The sequence below is a fragment of the Pseudorca crassidens genome, chromosome 8, assembly GCF_039906515.1.
Source record: "Pseudorca crassidens isolate mPseCra1 chromosome 8, mPseCra1.hap1, whole genome shotgun sequence".
NCBI lineage: Eukaryota > Metazoa > Chordata > Mammalia > Artiodactyla > Delphinidae > Pseudorca > Pseudorca crassidens.
In genome coordinates this window covers 48,479,899-48,500,823 of record NC_090303.1, presented here as the reverse complement: position 1 = coordinate 48,500,823, position 20,925 = coordinate 48,479,899, and the positions used below count along the sequence as shown (strand labels likewise).

The 20,925-nt window shown below is 40.0% G+C and overlaps 1 protein-coding gene across 6 annotated transcripts in view; it reads left to right on the top strand.

Moving 5' to 3' along the window:
- Positions 1-20,925, top strand: part of DYNC1I1 (dynein cytoplasmic 1 intermediate chain 1) — a 338,694-nt gene that overhangs the window by 60,712 nt on the left and 257,057 nt on the right. For 4 of the 6 annotated variants that reach the window (XM_067746359.1, XM_067746358.1, XM_067746360.1 and 1 more), the window contains exon 5: positions 6,126-6,185. The exons of the other annotated variants lie outside the window; for them this stretch is intronic. In XM_067746359.1, coding sequence (XP_067602460.1) covers positions 6,126-6,185 — 60 coding nt within the window. The remainder of the gene's footprint in view (positions 1-6,125; positions 6,186-20,925) is intronic. 6 annotated transcript variants of the gene reach the window in all.

Below are 20,925 nucleotides of genomic sequence, written 5' to 3'. Positions count from 1 at the left end.
ATAAGGACCCTTCCAAAGTTACAGTGAGAGAGGAGGAAAAGAAACAAGATTTTTAGGGTCAGGAAGACTAAAAGAAATAACATGCTATGAAGGAGAAAATAGTCACCAGAATCATAGAGATCAAGGCTGAGAAAGAAGAATTAGCCTTGGGATTTGATAATTTGGAGGTCATTGTTATCATCATCGTCATCATTTTTGTTATTATTGCTTGTGTTATTTTATTTCCGTAGGCTGAGTTCCTGGAAGTGAAACGAGTCCTGGAGTAATTCTGTGTTTATGATTCTTGCTCCATATTGGCATATTGCTTTCCCAAAGAACTGTACTAATTTAAAATGCCACCAGCAGTATATGAGCGTGTCTCAGCCGCATTGAATACTATCATTACAAATGACAGTTCTTTACTACTGCCTTCCAAGTATTTATCAGACATCTCTTTCTTATAACCAAAACCAAAAAAAAAAATGTAAGAGCAAAGATATTCTTTAAGGGAAGAATATTAAGGCTGTCTACTCTGGAGTCTAAAAAAGATGGGAAGAAGAAACCACTAACTTGCTGCTGAACAGGAAGAAATTAACGACTCATCAGAGAACAAGGTTACACAAAACAGACATCATGTCTTTTACTCCTAAGTTATACTTTAAGCAGAGGGCCAGGGATTGTTTTGTTTTGTTTGTTTCGTTTGAATTTTCACTTCCCTCTATCCAATAAACTGAAACTGAGCAAATAATATTGGGCCAATGTAGGGAGAATTTTATTAAGAAGCTGGATAGTGACGAATTGTTAAAAGGTTTAAAATATAAAGTTCTGTTAGTCTTTTCATAGGTCACTGCGAGTTTGAAGAATTTTGGCGTTTCGCTTATTCTTTTTTTAAAGAAATATTGAAAAACAAATTTTCCCCAAATTATAAACTAACTGTTACATTGTAGGCCTTTTTAGATGAGATGCCAGAGCCTACATTGTGTGGCATGTTTAGGATCAAATAGGTGAATGATTATTTTCCATGGTGTGGGAAGCTCCTGTACCTAGAATTTTGAAACAAAGTTAGGAAATGTGACCTTAAACGGTGTGTCCAGAACTGCCGATCCAACCATGGGACCATAGAGCCATGATGATGCCAGATTAGGTAAGGAATTATTGGGTTATTCAGGATCTGTGCAAATTGCAGGTTCCATATGAAACAGATCCTCCCTTGGGCCCTCAGAGAGCTAACCTAAGACATCAACGTACAATTGATCAGAGCAGACAAATACAGTTCTTAAAAATAAGCAAACAAAACCAAGATGGTTTCCCAGACAGGAACACTGAACAAAATCTGATTGACAGCATTAAAGAAAGATTACATTCATCAAAACAGGTTCTGTTGGTCATCCCAAGAAATTGGGGGAAATGGAGGCTCTGGCAGAAGTGAGGGAGGTATGTCTAGTGTTGCTGAAGAGTGTGGACATGGGCGTAGGACAGGGAGAAGCCGTAATAGTTAAACGTTCAGCTTCACGTGTTCTAATTCTAAAGGTGCTGCTAAAGTTGCCTGGCTTCCCAGGAGGCTGGTCTTCAAGGGGAGAAGACTTTGTCAGGCTTGTATAATTGCTCAGCCTGGCAGTCAGTTATTGTTCTCATGACAGATTGGTAAATTGGCATCTAAAATACAACTTACTAGATCTAGAAGTCTTATTAGAACTAGCAGACTAACTCAGCTGCCTAAAATAAACAAGGCACTGATGAAAAATGAGTGTATGTCCCAGTCCTGCTCCATCTTTCAGAAACCCGGTTGAATGGAATCTCTGATCTTTTCAAGAGGGAAGGTGTCTCCCTGCTCTGGCCTCCAAAGGATAATGAAAGTATAGTCCAGTGCCTGGCTGGCTGGGACAGAATAAACACTCATTGAAAGGAAATCATAGCTATCATTAGTATTAATCTTTCTTATGGCATTTACTTATTTTTTTCAGCTAACATTGACTGAAACTTTAAACTTTGCCAGGCCCTGGGCAAGTGATTGGAACTACTTTTTTCCTTGTATATATTATCAGTATGCATATCATTAGGTATAAATATTCATAGGTCTCATTCCTTTACTAAAATGTAAGATTCTTAAGTGCAAGTCCCATGTCCCACAGCACGACTGTGGTGCTTACAGGGCTTGTTTTACTTTCTGCCTTGTTCCGCGAAACTATTTATATGTTTTATCTCCCCATAAGAGTTGCAGTTTCCTTAGGAGTTCTTTTAATCCTCTAGCACAGTAGTTTACATATTAGGCTCTTAATAGGAATTTATTGAACAATTAAATGAATGATTTTATAAAAATATTCTGTCCCTGCATGCATTGATTGGTCCATTCCAGAGAGGACTGATAACTAGAACTAATTACTATAGTAAACAGGGTGATTTCTGTATGAAAATACTTTGTGATAATATATTAAGTTCACATATATATACTTACAATTTTACTACTTCTTTCATTTAAAAAATAAACTACCTGGCAAGATTTCAAACTGTCCAAGAAGCTGTGGGGAAACCATCATTTTACTTTCAGTGATACAGTAAGTTGATGATAAGATGGTTAAAAAGTAAGAACTATGTCAGTTGGTTAAAGAAAAGTTTTCCAGCTGGAGAAGAGAAAGCAGAAAGGCAGTTTAATAGTCATCTGACGTTTTAACATATCAGGCAGAAAAGAACCCTAAAGGGCCTCTGGGCCTGCACCCTCCTTTTGCTAAGGACAGCAGACTTTCCTGATGACACACAGTGGAGCCCAGCCCAGAACACAAGCCAGGACCCCTAGGCTGAGGTGAGGCCCTCTCCAAGGTGCTGCCATCTACAGAGAAGTTTTTCTGCAAGTTTGCACAGAAGGAATTCAGCAAACGTTTAATACACATTCCTAGGCTACCCTCAGAAACACATTGTTTATTCAGGGTACTGACTTTAAGTTCCTTTTCAAAGGAAAAATGCATTCTGCGTAAGTCTGACCACTCCACAGATAATAATGGGAAAAATGAGAAGAAAAAATTAGCACACTTGATAGCATCCTCGGCTTGACTCCTTACCACACTGCTCGTTACTGGCAACGACTATGATTTCTTTTACTGGGGAACACATGCGTGACTGGGGTAGAGGGCAGGACTGTTGTGGGTTAGTGCCAGAGACCTCCTTTGTTGTTCTGGCTGAGTAGAATGCAAACTCCACACTGCGAATCGGTGGACTTCTGAAGTGAGTGATTCGAGAGAATCATCGTTTTTACTTCTTTAAGGATACAGTGAGTTCAGGTGAGCCGCCGGATAAATAACAGAATAGCTGTGACCACCTGGGAGCTGCCACATTCTTCACCTGCCTAGGAGGAACGAGAAAAGACCAATAAAATTGTCCCATCAGAAACCTGAGGGCAAAGGAGCTGATCCCATTCCTTATGAGGGAGTGTTTCTCACAGTGATCCAGAGCCAGAGGCTGCTCCTCTGTCTATAGCCAAAGAAATATCCATAAAGATAAAAGGTTTGATCCCCAGTGATACGTGAACAGCAAGGACGAATCACTGTAATGGATTCGGTTACTTCCCCGATTTGAAAGGAGGTGACGGAATCAGCGTGCAGAGCCAGGGAGAGTTGCTTTCCTTGGACAGAGAATGAGTGCAGAGCAGTAGTTTTCACCGCTGGCTGCACATGAGAATCACCTGGAGAGTTTAAAAAAATCCAGATGCCTGGGTCCCACCAGAGACATTCTGATTTAATTGGTTTGAAAACGGCCTGGGCCTTAGGCCAGTCTTGAGTTAATCACTGGTTTAGATACTGATGTATTTGAGGATCAGTGATGCTTTCTGCCTGCTGACTAATGGAAGCAATAGTCTAGCCCCGTCATTCTCTAAAGGTGGTTTCAGGGTCAGCTGTTAGCATTACCTGGGAACTTGTTAGAAATGCAAATTCTCAGGCCCCACCCCAGAACTACTGAAACCAAAATTCCTGGGCTAGAGGATCAGCATCTGTATTTTAACAATCCCTCCAGGTTATTCTGATCCATGTTAGAATTTGAAAACTACTGATCTAAGTCCAGACCTTGCTACTCGAAGTGTGGTCCACAGACCAGCAGCATCTGCATCCCTTGGAGCTGTTAGAAATGTAGACTCTCAGGCCACCCCAGACCTACTAAATCAGAATCTGCATTTTTAACAATGTTCCCAGATATCTGTGCATTAAAGTTTGAGAAGCATTGGTCGAAGAAACAATGGCCAATTTGTGTTCTCACTTCAGGTGTCATCTTTCAGTGCATTTAGGTAAGAGGACAAGAGCATGACCAGAACTAATAAGGGAAGCTATGAAACTGCATTCCGATACTTCTACAGGAGGAGCTTAGGTGGGATCTTAACATGCGTGGGGCACTGACTCGAAACATTGGGAGTAGTTATAGTGGATGTGGTATAGTAAGAGCAGCTACGTTTTATCAAATAATTACTTTGTATTTTATAGGTATAATTGCATGTAGTCCCTATAGAAATCCAGAGAGAGTCCATCCATCCATCCATTCATTCAACTAATACTGTATTATATAAACGTGTATGCCACGCATGGGTCTAGGCATATATCCCTATAATGTAGCGATACAGCTGCTCCTGTCATTATGAGGCTTAAGTCCAGAGTTAAACAACAAACAGTCATAAATAAACTGATGTATAATAAAATAGGTGAAGATACTTTATGAAGAAAGTAAAGCAGGATAAGAGAACGGGATGAAGAGTGACAAGGAAGTGTGTTGCTTGGGGTAGCATGGTGAGAGAAGGAAAGCCTCTCTGGGCAGGTGACATTTGAGCCAAAAGACAGAAACAAGCAAAGGCACGAGCCACGCAGCTCTTTGGGGGAAGAACATCAGGGAAGACGCAGTGAGGGAGGGGGCAGCGCTTAGAGATAAACTGGGGAGATAGCTACAAGCCAGGTCACGAATTGTCTCATAAGTCATGGGAAATCCTCACAGACAAGGAAACTGAGCAGGGCTTCTCAGACTTCAAGGTGCCCACAAATCACATCACCTGGGGCCTTATTACACTGTAGCGTGGAGTCAGTGAGTCTGGGTGAGACCCGAGTCTTGGCATTTCCAGCAAACTCCCTGAGACGCTCATGCTCCTGGTCTGTGGGCCACACTCAGAGCAAGTAGAAGGGTGCAGGGGTTGAGAACTTAAGCAACACGTCCAATGTCATACAGCTGGTAAGTCCCAGAGGCACAATTTGAGTCTCAGATGCCTGACCCCAAAGTCCCTACTGTCCATCGGTTGTCTACCAGGTAACTTTATGCCTGACTCACCTGTAACTACTTAACGTGCAGGGACTTTAAAGGTCCTGCCTGAGAAAGGTCCTTGTGTGCAGTCTGTTCATGGAAGAGCTACTTATCTCCTTTTATGTGATGGAGAAATAACAAGGGAAATTGATAATTATTGGTAACCTTGGTAACTATTGATACTTCGTGCTATCTCTTGTGAAATATTTAGAAGGTGTAAGATATCCCTGGCATCTTTAGAGACAAATGGTATTATTGTTGGTCACCATCTTGGTGTGATATATAAATAAAAAACAACAAAATACCCATGAGCCTCGAAATCTAATGCGTTGTATTTGCAGTAACTGACCCGAGGAAGCCAGTTATTCTCCTGGTTCTGCAGTCGTGTTCTACCTGGGCAGACTTCCCCAGATGCTCCTGCTGTGGCCCATTCGAACCCTTGCATTTGATTCTCATCATTGCATGGGAGATGCTTGTTGCTCCCAGGTGTGACTGGGCTCTGGGGTATACATGAAGCAGTTTACATGCTGAAATCAATCAGGCTCCAGTGTAGAATGAAACAAAAGCAAAAAGGGTGTGTGTGAGTGGATGAGTATTTGAATATTTAGCTCTGGGCTTCCTTCCATGAAAACAACCATAGCTTCCAATATCAAACAGTTGTTCAAAGGAAAGGACAGCCCCTCACTTTCTCTTGTCAATTGATATTCACGGGGTCTTCCTGGCTCCTGGGGGTTGCCAGGGTGACAAAGTGGGGAGATGTTCTGTGTATACATTGTATATGCCATTGCCTTGATGAATGACATGGTTTGGTTTGGTTTGTTTCCCTCCCCTTTTGTTAATTCTCTGTGTTCTTTTTTTCCTTTGTGCTGCACGATTAGGACCCTGCAGTGGGACACAGACCCCTCAGTGCTCCAGCTGCAGTCAGACTCAGAACTTGGGTATATGTCTGCTCTTTTGTTACTCCTTTTATTATTTCTTTGCTACAGTTGTGTTGAAATGCTGGAGCTGTTGTTGCTCTTGCTTTTTCCCTCTTTGTTGAATTTCCAGTTTGATAAGTTTATTTCCTTCTGTTAGTTTTCCTTATGAAGTTATGCTTTGAAGAAAGTCTCTTTGTGGAAAACACCACAAAAAGATGGCTTTTGATCTCCCCTTCTAATTCCTATGATTGCAAAACAGCCCTCCCCCAAAACAAAAATGACAAACATATCCCCACACCTCTGCTGCAAGGTGGGGCACGCAAGTTCTGTGACGGCAGAGATGATTAACTTAATCCTAACCATCCTCCCCTTGACTAACAAGTTACCTTAAGTTAATCCTTGTCTAAAATCAGTATGAAAATGTTGTATCTTGTTTCCTTTTCACTTTTCGGGGACTCACAGTTAGCATTTAATTTGAATCAAGTTTGAATGTGTAAAGATTCCTGTTAAAGAAACAGCAGATTTGTTCAATGCCTCAGTATTAAGAAATGTCAAATATTTGATGATGGGTAATGTCTCCTGCATCCTAAAGATCATTTTTTTTCAAGTGGAAGTTGTGTTAAAAGGTAGCTTCAGAATTGAAAAGTCATCCACAAAGAATAAAACACACAGGCATTTCCTAGAAACGTAGTTTATTTGTCTTATAGGGTTGGAGTTAGCTTATATTCACACTTGAGATATTTCCAGTGGGGTGCTTGTCCTAGCTGCGCTCAAGCTCAGGAGCACCGACTGTGTGCTGCTCCTTTCAGCTTGCTCTGGTGAATTCAGATCAGCCCGAAACCAGCCACGGTGAGGGTATTTACACCACAAAAAGTGGCAAATGCTGCAAACCAGGGCTTGCTCCCTTTCCCTCAAGCCAGTTATTGAACATTTACCAACACGCCACTGGGTACCTCAGTATGTGAAAAATTTTATTACAGTATTTTCTGAAGCTATTACGTTTCTTTCTAAATACAACCTAATGAATCCTGAAGTGGGTGTTTATTTATTTATTATTTATTTTGAATTTCTGAGATTCCTGGGCATGTATCTATGGGTTTCTATCAATTTCAGTGCCTCCTGTAGGCGTTCAAGGTTGAAGGGTCTGTATATGTTAGGTTAAATGCCATCTGCCTGTGTCCTTCTATGTATGCAAAAGTTCTCTGCAGACTCACAACACTGCTAAGGCAAGATAATATCCTAACACTTCAGGTAACTACACTGTTTTTTTTAACACTACTAAATTTCTGGCTATTTAGTTATGTAGTTCATTGTATGTTTTATTTCCATTTGTATTATTTAAATAACCAAGAAGTATGGCTTAAATCATGGTAAAAAACCCTGAATACATAGTATGTTACTATTCAGGAGAATTTCAGACTGTAGTTCTTCAATATTTCATTGTGTTTTTTTCTAAAAAAAGGGCTAGAACTGGCAGAGACTTTACCTTATGCACTTAAATTAACAGATTTTTTAGACAGATTGTGACACTGGTAAATTACACTTGCTTGCGTGGAACAGTTAGGAATTTTCCTATTTATATCTGTTTTCCCGGCAAAAACTCAGTTTTTTTTTTGTGAAGTTTTTTTTTAATGAAGTTTTTTTATGAAGTTTACCTCAGGCGACAAGAGTTTTCTAGTGACAGTTTTATTTCCTCTTCTTGCTCTTTGGCATGGGGTTAACGGGCTCTGTCATTTGATTTTTTTTAACACCTTTATTGAAGTATGATTAATATTAAAGAAATGACACACATTTAAAGTATTCAAATTGATAAATTTTAATGTATACACATTCATAAAATTATCACCACAATCACGATAATAAGCATATTCATCATCCCCCAAAAGTTTTCTCCTGTGCCTTTTTCATCCTCGCTCCTGCTTCTCTCCACCCCCCAAACAACTGATATGCTTTCTGTCACTGTCCATTACTTTACATTTCCTAGAATGTTATATAAATGAAATCATGCAGTAGGTACTCTTTTGACTGACTTCTTTTACTCAGAATAATTATGTCAAGACTCATTCATGTAGGTGTGTATCAGCAGTTGATTCCTTATTTTTGTTGACTAGTTCATTGTATGGACATACCACAGTTTGTTTATCCGGTCCCTTTTTTTTCTTTTTTTAACATCTTTATTGGAGTTAGTTGCTTTACATTGTTGCGTTAGTTGCTGCTGTATAAAAAAGTGAATCAGCTATATGTATACATATGTCCCCATATCCCCTCCCTCTTGCGTCTCCCTCCCACCCTCCCTCTCCCACCTCTCTAGGTAGTCACAAAGCACAAGCTGATCTCTCTTTGCTATGCAGCTGCTTCCCACTAGCTATCTGTTTTACATTTGGTAGTGTATATAAGTCCATGCCACTCTCTCACTTCGTCCCAGCTTACTCTTCCCCCTACCCATGTCCTCAAGTCCATTCTCTATGTCTGCGTCTTTATTCCTGTCCTGCCCCTAGGTTCTTCAGAGCCTTTTTTTTTTTTTAAGATTCCATGTATACGTGTTACCATACGGTATTTGTTTTTCTCTTTCTGACTTACTTCACTCTGTGTGACAGACTCTAGGTCCATCCACCTCACTACAAATAACTCAATTTGTTTCTTTTTATGGCTGAGTAATATTCCATTGTATATATGTGCCACATTTTCTTTATATATTCATCTGTTGACGGACACTTAGGTTGCTTCCGTGTCCTGGCTACTGTAAATGGTGCTGCAGTGAACATTGTGGTACATGACTCTTTTTGAATTATGGTTTTCTCAGGGTATATGCCCAGTAGTGGGATTGCTGGGTCATATTGTAGTTCTATTTGTAGTTTTTTAAGGAACCTCCATACTGTTCTCCATAGTGGCTGTACCAATTTACATTCCCACCAACAGTGCAAGAGGGTTCCCTTTTCTTCACACCCTCTCCAGCATTTATTGTTTGTAGATTTTTTGATGATGGCCATTCTGACCGGTGTGAGGTGATACCTCATTGTAGTTTTGATTTGCATTTCTCTAATGATTAGTGATGTTGAGTATTCTTTCATGTGTTTGTTAGAAATCTGCATGTCTTCTTTGGAGAAATGTCTATTTAGGTCTTCTGCCCATTTTTGGATTGGGTTGTTTGTGTTTTAGATATTGAGCTGCTTGTATATTTTGGAGATTAATCCTTTGTCAGTTGCTTCATTTGCAAATATTTTCTCCCATTCTTAGGGTTGTCTTTTGGTCTTGTTTATGGTTTCCTTTGCTGTGCAAAAGCTTTTACGTTTCATTAGGTCCCATTTGTTTATTTTTTGTTTTTATTTCCATTACTCTAGAAGGTGGGTCAAAAAGGATCTTGCTGTGATTTATGTCATAGGGTGTTCTGCCTATGTTTTCCTCTCAGAGTTTTATAGTGTCTGGTCTTACATTTAGGTCTTTAATCCATTTTGAGTTTACATTTGTGTATGGTGTTAGAAAGGGATCTAATTTCATTCTTTTACATGTAGCTGTCCAGTTTTCCCAGCACCACTTATTGAAGAGGCTGTCTTTTCTCCACTGTATATTCTTGCCTCCTTTATCAAAGGTAAGATAAGGTGACCATATGTGTGTGGGTTTATCTCTGGGCTTTCTATCCTGTTCCATTGATCTATATTTCTGTTTTTGTGTCAGTACCATAATGTCTTGATTACTGTAGCTTTGTAGTATAGTCTGAAGTCAGGGAGCCTGATTCCTTCAGCTCCGTTTTTGTTTCTCAAGATTGCTTTGGCTCTTTGGGGTCTTTTGCATTTCCATAGAAATTGTGAAATTTTTTGTTCTAATTCTGTGAAAAATGCCAGTGGTAGTTTGATAGGGATTGCATTGAATCTGTAGATTGCTTTGAGTAGTATAGTCATTTTCACAATGTTGATTCTTCCAGTCCAAGAACATGGTATATCTCTCCATGTGTTTGTATCATCTTTAATTTCTTTCATCAGTGTCTTATAGTTTTCTGCACACAGGTTTTTTGTCTCCTTAGGTAGGTTTATTCCTACATATTTTATTCTTTTTGTTGCAGTGGTGAATGGGAGTGTTTCCTAAATTTTGCTTTCAGATTTTTCATTATTAGTGTAAAGGAATGCAAGAAATTTCTGTGCATTAATTTTGTATCCTGCTACTTTACCAAATTCATTGATTAGCTCTAGTAGTTTTCAGGTAGCATCTTTACAATTCTCTATGTATAGTATCATGTCATCTGCAAACAGTGACAGTTTTACTTCTTCTTTTCTGATTTGAATTCCTTTTATTTCTTTTTTGTCTTTCATTGCTGTGGCTAAAACTTCCAAAACTTTGTTGAATAATAGCGGTGAGAGTGGGCAACCTTGTCTTGATCCTGCTCTTAGTGGAAATGGTTTCAGTTTTTCACCATTGAGAACGATGTTGGCTCTGGGTTTGTCATATATGGCTTTCATTATGTTGAGGTAAGGTCTGTCTGTGCCTACTTTCTGTAGAGTTCTTACCATAAATGGGTGTTGAATTTTGTCAAAAGCTCTTTCTGCATCTATTGAGATGATCATATGGTTTTTATCCTTCAATTTGTTAATATGGTGTATCACGTTGATTGATTTGCGTATATTGAAGAATCCTTGCATTACTAGGATAAACCCCACTTGATCATGGTGTGTAACCCTTTTAATGTGCTGTTGGATTCTGTTTGCTAGTCTTTTGTTGAGGATTTTTGCACCTATGTTCGTCAGTGATATTGGCCTATAGTTTTCTTTTTTTTTAACATCTTTGTCTGGTTTTGGTATCAGGGTGATGGTGACCTTGTAGAATGAGTTTGGGAGTGTTCCTCCCTCTGCTATATTTTGGAAGAGTTTGAGAAGGATAGGTGTTAGCTCTTCTCTAAATGTTTGATAGAATTCACCTGTGAATCCATCTGGTCCTGGGCTTTTGTTTGTTGGAAGATTTTTAATCACAGTTTCAATTTCAGTGCTGTGATTCCTCTGTTGGATTTTCTGTTTCTTCCTGGTTCAGTCTTGGGAGGTTGTGCTTTTCTAAGAATTTGTCCATTTCTTCCAGGTTGTCCATTTTCTTGGCATAGAGTTGCTTGTAGTAATCTCTCATGATCCTTTGTATTTCTGCAGTGTCAGTTGTTACTTCTCCTTTTTCATTTCTAATTCTGTTGATCTGAGTCTTCTCCTTTTTTTTCTTGAGTCTGGCTAATGGTTTATCAATTTTGTTTATCTTCTCAAAGAACCAGCTTTTAGTTTTATGGATCTTTCCTACATTTCTTTTTCATTTATTTCTGATCTGATCTTTATGATTTCTTTCCTTCTGCTAACTTTGGGGTTTTTTTGTTCTTCTTTCTCTAATTGCTTTAGGTGTAAGGTTAGGTTGTTTATTTGAGATTTTTTGTGCTTCTTGAGGTAGGATTGTATTGCTAAAAACTTCTGTCTTAGAACTGCTTTTGCTGCATTCCATAGGTTTTGGGTTGTCATGTTTTCATTGTCATTTGTTTCTAGGTATTTTTTAACTTCCTCTTTGATTTCTCCAGTGATCTCTTGGTTATTTAGTAGCATATTGTTTAGCCTCCATATGTTTGTATTTCTTAAAGTTTTTTTTCCTGTAATTGACATCTAGTCTCATAGTGTTGTGGTTGGAAAAGATACTTGATACGACTTCAATTTTCTTTTCTTTTTTAAAATAATTTATTTATTTATTTTTGGCTGTGTTGGGTCTTCATTGCTGTGTGCGAGCTTTCTCTAGTTGTGGAGAGCAGGGGCTACTCTTTGTTGCAGTGCGTGGGCTTCTCATTGCAGTGGCTTCTCTTGTTGCAGAGCATGGGCTCTAGGCGTGCAGGCTTCAGTAGTCGTGACGTGCAGGCTCAGTAGTTGTAGCTCGCGGACTCTGTAGCGCAGGCTCAGTAGTTGTGGCACATGGACTTAGTTGCTCTGCAGCATGTGGAATCTTCCTGAACCAGGGCTCGAACGCATGTCCCCTGCATTGGCAGGTGGATTCTTAACCATTGTGCCACAAGGGAAGTCCAATTTCAATCTTCTTAAATTTAGCAAGGCTTGATTTGTGACCCAAGATATGACCTATCCTGGAGAATGTTCCCTGAGCACTTGAGAAGAAAGTGTATTCTGTTGTTTTTGGATGGAATGTCCTGTAAATATCAATTAAGTCCATCTTGTTTAATGTATCATTTAAAGCTTGTGTTTCCTTATTTATTTTCATTTTGGATGATCTGTCCATTGGTGAAAGTGGGGTGTTAAAGTCCCCTACTATGAATGTGTTACTGTCGATTTCCCCTTTTATGGCTGTTATTATTTGCCCTATGTATTGAGGTGCTCCTATGTTGGGTGCATAAATATTTACAATTGTTATATCCTCTTCTTGGATTGATCATTATGTAGTGTCCTTCTTTGTCTCTTGTAACATTCTTTATTTTAAAGTCTATTTTATCTGATATGAGAATTGCTACTCCAGCTTTCTTTTGATTTCCATTTTCATGGAATACCGTTTTCCATCCCCTTACTTTCAGTCTGCATGTGTCCCTCGGTCTGAAGTGGGTCTCTTGTAGACAGCATATATATGGATCTTGTTTTTGTATCCATTCATCCAGTCTGTGTCTTTTGGATGGAGCGTCTAATCGATTTACATTTAAGGTAATTATTGATGTGTATGTTCCTATTACCTTTTTCTTAATTGCTTTGGGTTTGATTTTGTAGGTCTTTTCCTTCTCTTGTGTTTCCTGCCTAGAGAAGTTCCTTTAGTATTTGTTATAAAGCTAGTTTGGTGGTGCTGAATTCTCTTAGCTTTTGCTTGTCTGTAAAGGTTTTAATTTCTCCATTGAATCTGAATGAGATCCTTGCTGGGTAGAGTAATCTTGGTTGTCGGTTTTTCTTCTTCATCACTTTAAATAATGTCCTGCTAGTCCCTTCTGGCTTGCAGAGTTTCTGCTGAAAGATCAGCTGTTAACCTTATGGGGATTCCCTTGTATGTTATTTGTTGCTTTTCCCTTGCTGCTTTTAATATTTTTCTTTGTATTTAATTTTTGATAGTTTGATTAATATGTGTCTTGGCATGTTTCTCCTTAGATTTATCCTGTATGGGACTCTCTGTGCTTCCTGGACTTGACTGACTATTTCCTTTCCCATATTAGGGAAGTTTTCAACTATAATCTCTTCAAATATTGTCTCAGTCCCTTTCTTTTTCTCTTCTTCTTCTAGGACCCCTATAATTTGAATGTTGTTGCAGTTATTGTTGCCCCAGAGGTCTTTGAGACTGTCCTCAATTCTTTTTTTTTTTTTTGCGGTATGTGGGCCTCTCACTATTGTGGTCTCTCCCCGCGCAGAGCACAGGCTCCAGACGTGCAGGCTCAGAGGCCATGGCTCACGGGCCCAAACGCTCTGCAGCATGTGGGATCTTCCTGGACCGGGGCACGAACCCATGTCCCCTGCATCGGCAGCCGGACTCTCAACCACTGCGCCACCAGGGAAGCCCTGTCCTCAATTCTTTTCATTCTTTTTTCTTTATTCTGCTCTGTGGTAGTTATTTCCACTATTTTATCTTCCAGGTCACTTATCCATTCTTCTTCCTTAGTCATTCTGCTATTGATTCCTTCTAGAGGATTTTTTATTTCATTTATTGTGCTGTTCATCATTGTTCCTTTGCTCTTTAGTTTTTCTAGGTCCTTGTTAAATGTTTCTTGTATTTTCTCCATTCTATTTCCAGGATTTTGGGTCATCTTTACTATCATTACTCTGAATTCTTTTTCAGGTAGACTTCCCATTTCCTCTTCATTTGTTTGGTCTGGTGGGTTTTTGCCTTGCTCCTTCATCTGCTGCGTATTTCTCTGTCTTCTCATTTTGCCCAGCTTATTGTGTTTGGGGTCTCCTTTTTGCAGGCTGCAGGTTCATAGTTCTGTTGCTTTTGGCTTCTGCCCCTAGTGGGTCGGGTTGGTTCAGTGGGTTGTGTAGGCTTCCTGGTAGAGAGGACTGGTGCCTGTGTTCTGGTGGATGAGGCTGGATCTTGTCTTTCTGGTGGGCAGGACCGCATCTGGTAGTGTGTTTTGGGGTGTCTGTGAACTTAGTACGATTTTAGGCAACCACTCTGGTAATGGGTGGGATTGTATTCCTGTCTTGCTAGTTGTCTGGCATGGGGTGTCCAGTACTGGAGCTTGCTGGTCATTGAGTGGAGCTGGGTCTTAGGGTTGAGACAGAGATCTCTGGGAGAGCTCTCACCGATTGATATTACATAGGGCCAGGAGGTCTGTGGTGGTCAAATGTCCTGAACTTGGCTCTCCCACCTCAGAGCCTCAGGCCTGACACCCGGCCGGAGCACCAAGACCCTGTCAGCCACACGGCTGTCAACTTGGTACGAGGGAAGCTTGCCAGTGAATTAGGTGCAAAAAAGATACAAGGCATAAATACCTCAATCTTATATTTTAAGGTTTGTATAACTCTGGTGGGTAGAAATCCAGACTCGAATGAGAAACAGCACAGACTTTATGTTCCAGGCACTTTGCTCTGCTTTGATTTCCTTGTCCTCGAGGAGCACACAGTCCACAAAGGTATTGCGTGCGGTGCCAACTCTCTGGTTCCACTTATCCGGTCACTTTTTGGTGTACATTTGGGTTGTTTCCAGTTTTCCCCATTACAAATAAAAATGCTATGAGCATTCATGTAGAAATATTTTTATGCAGTATGCTTTCATTTCTTTTGGGGAAATATCACAAAGTATAATGGCTGAATTGTATAGAGAATGTATATTTAACTTAAAATGTCAAACTGTTTTCAAAGTGTCTTTACCGTTATATACATTCTCACTAGTAGTGTATGTGAGCCTCAGTTCCTCCACATTCTTGACAACACTTGGTTTGTTGGCATATAACTGTTCATAGTATATCTTACGATTTTTTTGTTATCTCTGTGGTTGGTTGTTATTTCATCTCTTTCATTTCTTATTTTGTTTATTTGGGTTCTCTCTCTTTTGTTCTTGATGAGTCTGGCTAAAAGTTTATCAATTTTGTTTATCTTTTCAGAAAACCAACCTGTGGTTTCATTGATTTTCTCTATTGTTTCTTCATCTCTATTTTATTTATTTCCTGTCTGATCTTTATTGTTTCCTTCCCTCCGCTGGCTTTGGGCTTTCTTTGTTCTTTTTCTAAGTCCTTTAGATGGTAAGTTATGTGTTTATTTGAGATTTTTCTTGTTTCTTGAGGAAGGTCTGTATCACTATAAGCTTTCCTCATAAAAGTGATTTTGCTGCATCCCATAGATTTTGGAACATGTGTTTCCATTTCCATTTGTCTCAAGGTATTTTCTGATTTTCTCTTTGATTTCTTCATTGAGCCTTTTTTTTTTTTCTTTTGTGGTACGCGGGCCTCTCACTGTTGTGGCCTCTCCCGTTGCGGAGCGCAGGCTCAGCGGCCATGGCTCACGGGCCCAGCCGCTCCGCAGCATGTGTGATCTTCCTGGACCGGGGCACAAACCCGTGTCCCCTGCATCGGCAGGCGGAGTCTCAACCACTGCGCCACCAGGGAAGCCTGCCATTTTTTTTTAGTAGCATGTTATTTAGTCCCCTGTGTTTGTTTTTTTCCCATTTTCTTTCTGTAATTGATTTCTAGTTTCATATTGTGGTCAGAAAAAAATGCTTGATATAATTATATTCTCTTAAATTTGTTGACACTAGTTTTGTGGCCTAGGATGTGATCTATCTTGGAAAACATTCCATGTGCACTTGAAAAGAATGTGTATTCTGCTGTTATTGGATGGAATGTCCTATAGATTTCATTAAGTTCAACTTGTTTAGTGTGTCATTTAAGACTATGTTTCCCTGTTGATTTTCTGTCCGGAAAATCTGTCCGTTGATATCTGTGGGGTGTTAAAGTCTCCTACTATTATTGTATTCCTGGCAATTTCTTTCTTTATGACTGTTAGTATTTGTTTTGTATATTTAGGTGCTCCTATATTGAGGGCATATATGTTTTTTTAAAAAAATTTATTTATTATTTTTGGCTGTGTTGGGTCTTTGTTGCTGTGGGCGGGCTTTCTCTAGTTGCAGCGAGCGGGGGGGGGCTACTCTTCATTGCAGTGCACGGGCTTCTCTTTGCAGTGGCTTCTCTTGTGGTGGAGCACGGGCTGTAGAGCGCATGGGCTTCAGTAGATGTGGCACGTGGACTCAGTAGTTGTGGCTCACGGGCTTAGATGCTCCACAGCATGTGGGATCTTCCCGGAACAGGGCTTGAACCCGTGTCCCCTGCATTGGCAGGCGGATTCTTAACCACTGCCCCACCAGGGAAGCCCGAGGGCATATATGTTAACAGGTGTAATATCCTTTTTGTATTGATCCCTTTATCATTATATAACGTCCTTCTTTGTCTTTCTTTATGGACTTTGTTTAAAGTCTATTTTGTCTGATATGGGTATTGCTACTCCTGCTTTCTTGCGAGTTTTGTTGGCATGAAATATCTTTTACCATCCTCTCCCTTTCAGTCTGTGTTTGTCTTTAGCTCTGAAGTGAGTCTTTTGTAAGCAGTATATAGATAGGTGTTGTTTTTTATTCAGTCAGCCACCTTTTGTCTTTTGATTAGAGCATTTAGTCCATTAACATTTAAAGTAATTATTAAGAGGTATGTACTTATTTCCATTTTATTACTTGTTTTCTTGTTGGCTTTGTAGTTCTTCTGTGTTCTTCCCTTGAGGTTTGATACTTTTCATTAGTTGTATGCTTGTGTTCCTTTCTCTCTGTTTTTGTGTATCGTGAGTTTTTGATTTGTGATTACTCTGGAGTTCATATATGCTGACCTTTAACTATATGTACTTGTTTTAATCTGGTAGTCATTTAAGTTGAAACACATTTTAAAGGATCTACATTTTTTTTTTACTCCTGTCTCCCACATTTTTGTTTTTGATGTCATATTTTACATTTTCATGTTTATCCCTTAACTGTTTATTGTAGTTATACTTAATGATTTTTAAAAATCTTTATCCTAGCTTATTTAAGTGTTTGATCTTTAGCATTTACTATATGTTTGCCTTTACTAGTGAGATTTTTTTCTTTCCTATAGATTCTTCTTGTTATAGCCTTTTCTTTACCACTTAGAGAATACCCTTTAACATTTCTCATAGGGTAGGTTTAGTATTGATGAATTCTTTTAGCTTTTACTTGTCTGAGAAGTTCTTTGTCTCTCCTTCAATTCTAAATGATAATTTTGCTGGGTTGACTATTCTAGATTGCAGGTTTTTCCTTTTCGGGACTTTGACTATATCATGCCCCACTCCCTTTTGGCCTGCAAAATTTCTTCAGAAAAATCATCAGATAGTCTTATGGGGGTTCCCTTGTATATGACTCTTTGTTTTTCTCTTGCTACTTTAGAATTCCCTTTTTTTTCTTTTACTTTTGTCATTTTAAATTATGATATGTCTTGGTATGTGTCTGTTTGGGTTCACCTTGTTTGGGACCCTCTGTGCTTCCTGTACCTGGATATTCGTTTCCTTCTTCAGGTTTGAGAAATTTTCAGGCATGATTTCATCAAATACGGTTTTGATCCCCTTCTCTCTCTCCTCTCCTTCTGGGGCCCCTATAATGTGAATGTTGGTATGCTTCATTTTATCTCAGAGATCTCTTAAACTCTTCTCATTTTTTAATTTTAATTTTCTTTTTGCTGTCCTAATTGGGTGATTTCCATTATTCTATCTTCCAGATCACTTGTGCATTCTTCTGTATTGCCTAATTTGCTATTCATTCCTTCTAGTGTGTTTTTCATTTCAGTTATTGTATTTGTCAGTTCTGATCCTTTTTTATACTTTCTAGTTCCTTGTTAAAATTCTCACTCTGTTTATTCCTTTCCCTAATTCAGTTAGCATTTTTATTACTACTGCTTTGAATTATTTACCTGGTATATTGTTTATTTCTATTTCATTATTTATTTTTTTCAGGTTTTTTCTTTTGCTCTTTCAATTGAGACCAGTTCCTCTGTCTTATCATTTTGCTTAACTTTCTCTGTCTCTATGAAATTAGGTGAAATAGTTACCTATTGTAGTCTTGAAGGGGTGTCCTCATGTGGGTGTGTCCCTCTACTGTCTATGTGTGCCCGGTAGCTTTGGTTGGGAGCTAGATTCGATGTGAACACAAGTTATGTCTTTCCTCACGGTGTGCTGGCAGGTATCACCTTGGTTGGAGGTGGAGCTGGAGAAAGGGGCTTTGGCTGGGGTCAAGTGTGAGCCCGGGCTTACCATTTGCTCAGTGGTTGTCTCCACCCTATTGGGAGCAGGGTCAGGTCCCAACTTGCTGAGGCAGAAGCTCTGAGGGGTCAGGTCTGTGCTGGTTCTGTTCCCTTTCAGTGTGAGCTCTTCCTGCTCCCAGCACCAGGACTTCTGCCCCAGAGGGGAGCAGTGCTGGAACAAGAGGCACCCGCGCAGGCTTTCGGTGTGATGGGGCACAGGCTGCAGCAGTGTGGCTCCATACAGAGGTTGGGGCTACTTCTGATGCTCTGCCTGTGCAGTTGCCAGTACTGGCTGCCCCCACCCTGCTCAGACCCTGCTTTGGGGTCTGAGCCTTCTTTATCCTTCACGTCCATTCTCTTCCCTCAGTCTGTACCACTGCCACCCTGGTGTGGAGCTGTGCTGCAGGGCAGGCAGTGCCCGTGTGGGCCCTTCACATGTGTTGTGGCATGGGCTACAGTGTTCTGGCCATGACCAGAGGTCATGGGCTACAGTGGTCTGGTCATGACCAGAGGTCAGGGCTGCTTCTGATGCGCTGCCTGTGCGAGTGCCAGTAATGGCTGCCCCTGCCCTTTTCAGACGCTGCCTCAGGTCTGAGCTACCGCTGTGTCTGACGGCTGAACTCTCTCCTCAGCTGTGGCAGCCCTCGCTCCAGTGTGGAGCTGCAATGTGAAGTAAGTGGGGCTGGAGCATTAGCTTGGCTCAGGCAGGGGCAGGCACCCAGGGTAGTTGCAGTAAACCAGTCAGCTGCCTGCGCGGTTCCAATACGCCTTCTCTACCTTGCTTTGGGAGTAAGCACTCATGCGTGTGCTCCTCATGCTTCACTTGTCTGTGCTTCCCACAGCCCTCCTGCCAGTCCCATTGGCCCTCCAACCACTCAAGGGAGCTCATCTTCCCTGTGTTGGACCCCGGGGCTGGGGTGCCCAACATGTGGCTTGAAGAACTCAGTCCCAGGGAGGATCTCCACCCATGTAATCTCCCTTGTCCTCTGAGCCCCCTCCCAGGAGTACAGGTCCTGACCTGATGGCGTCTCTTCTTTTCCTACCCAGTTCCATCTTTCTTACAGCCTTTGTTGTACAGGAGTCTTTCTGCTAGTTTCCAATGAGAATTGTGCTAGTTTCCAATGAGAATGTAGATGTGTTTTTGATGTGTATATGGCGTGGGGTGAGTTCCACATCCCTCTACTCCACCATCTTGATCAGCCAGTTATCTTTGAAAGAGATTTAAATAATAAGGAAAATATCTTACGTATTTACCCATGTAGTCAATACTTTTCTGATGTCCTTCCTTGGTGTAGATGCATATTTCCATCTGGCATCATTTTCCTTCTGTCTGGTAGATATCCTTTAACACTTCTTAGAGTTAGGATCTTCTGTTAAGGCATTCTTTTAGTTTTTATGTCTTAAACGTCTTTGTTATATCGTTATTTTTGACATATGTTTTAACTGAGTATAGAATTCTAGGTTGACAGTCTTTTTCTTCCAGTACTTCAGAAATGTTGCTTCATTGTCTTCTCACTTGCATTGTTTTTGACCAGAAATATGCTCTCATCCCTTTCTTTATTTCTCTGAGTATAATGTCTTTTTTTTTCCTGGATGCTTTTACAGTGTTCTCTTTTTCATCGATTTTGAGCAATTTGATTATGATATACCTAGATGTAGTTTTCTTCATGCTTCCTATGCTTGGGGTTCATTGAGATTCTTGGATCATTGGGCTTATAGTTTTCAACAAATATGGAAAAATGTGTCCATTATTTTTTCAGAATTTTTTTTCTATTCTCTCTTCTTCTGGGGACTCAAATGACATATATATGAGGTAACGAGGTTTTCCCACAGTTAACTTGCTCCATCTACTTTTCCTTTACTACCTGTGTTTTATTTTGGATAGTTTCTATTGATATATTTTGTCTTCACTAATCTTTTGTTTTGCAATTTCTAATATTCCATGAAGCCTACTCAGTAAATTTATAATTTCATACATTGTACTTTTCATCTCTAAAAGTTCTATTTGTGTCTTTTAAAAAAAAATCTTCCATTGTTTCTACTCGAATTTTTAACACATGAAATACAGTTTTATTAACTAATATCCTCACTTGCTGTCCCATCATCTGTATTAGTTTTGGATCAGTTTCAATTGATTGACTTCTCTCTTCATTGTAGTTATGTTTTCCTTCTTCTTTGTGTGTCTGCTGATTTTTGATTGATGTCAGACATTGTGAATATTACTTGGTTAGGTGTTAGATATATTTGAATTCCTATAAATCTTGAGATTTGTTCTGAGATACAGTCAGTTCACTTGGAAACTCTTTCAAGTCTTGTTTTTATGATTTGTTAGTTGGGACTGGAGCAGTACTCAGTCTGTGGCTAATTAATTCTGCTATTGAGGCAAGACCCTTATGTGCTTTCTATACAATGCCCCATACATCTTGAGGTTTTCCTGCCTGGGAACAGGTGGCCGGGAACAGGCACATTCCTGTTCCTGTGTGAGTGCCCAGAACTGTTACCTCCAATTCCTTCAGGTAGTTCTTCCCTTGGCCTCAGGTGGTT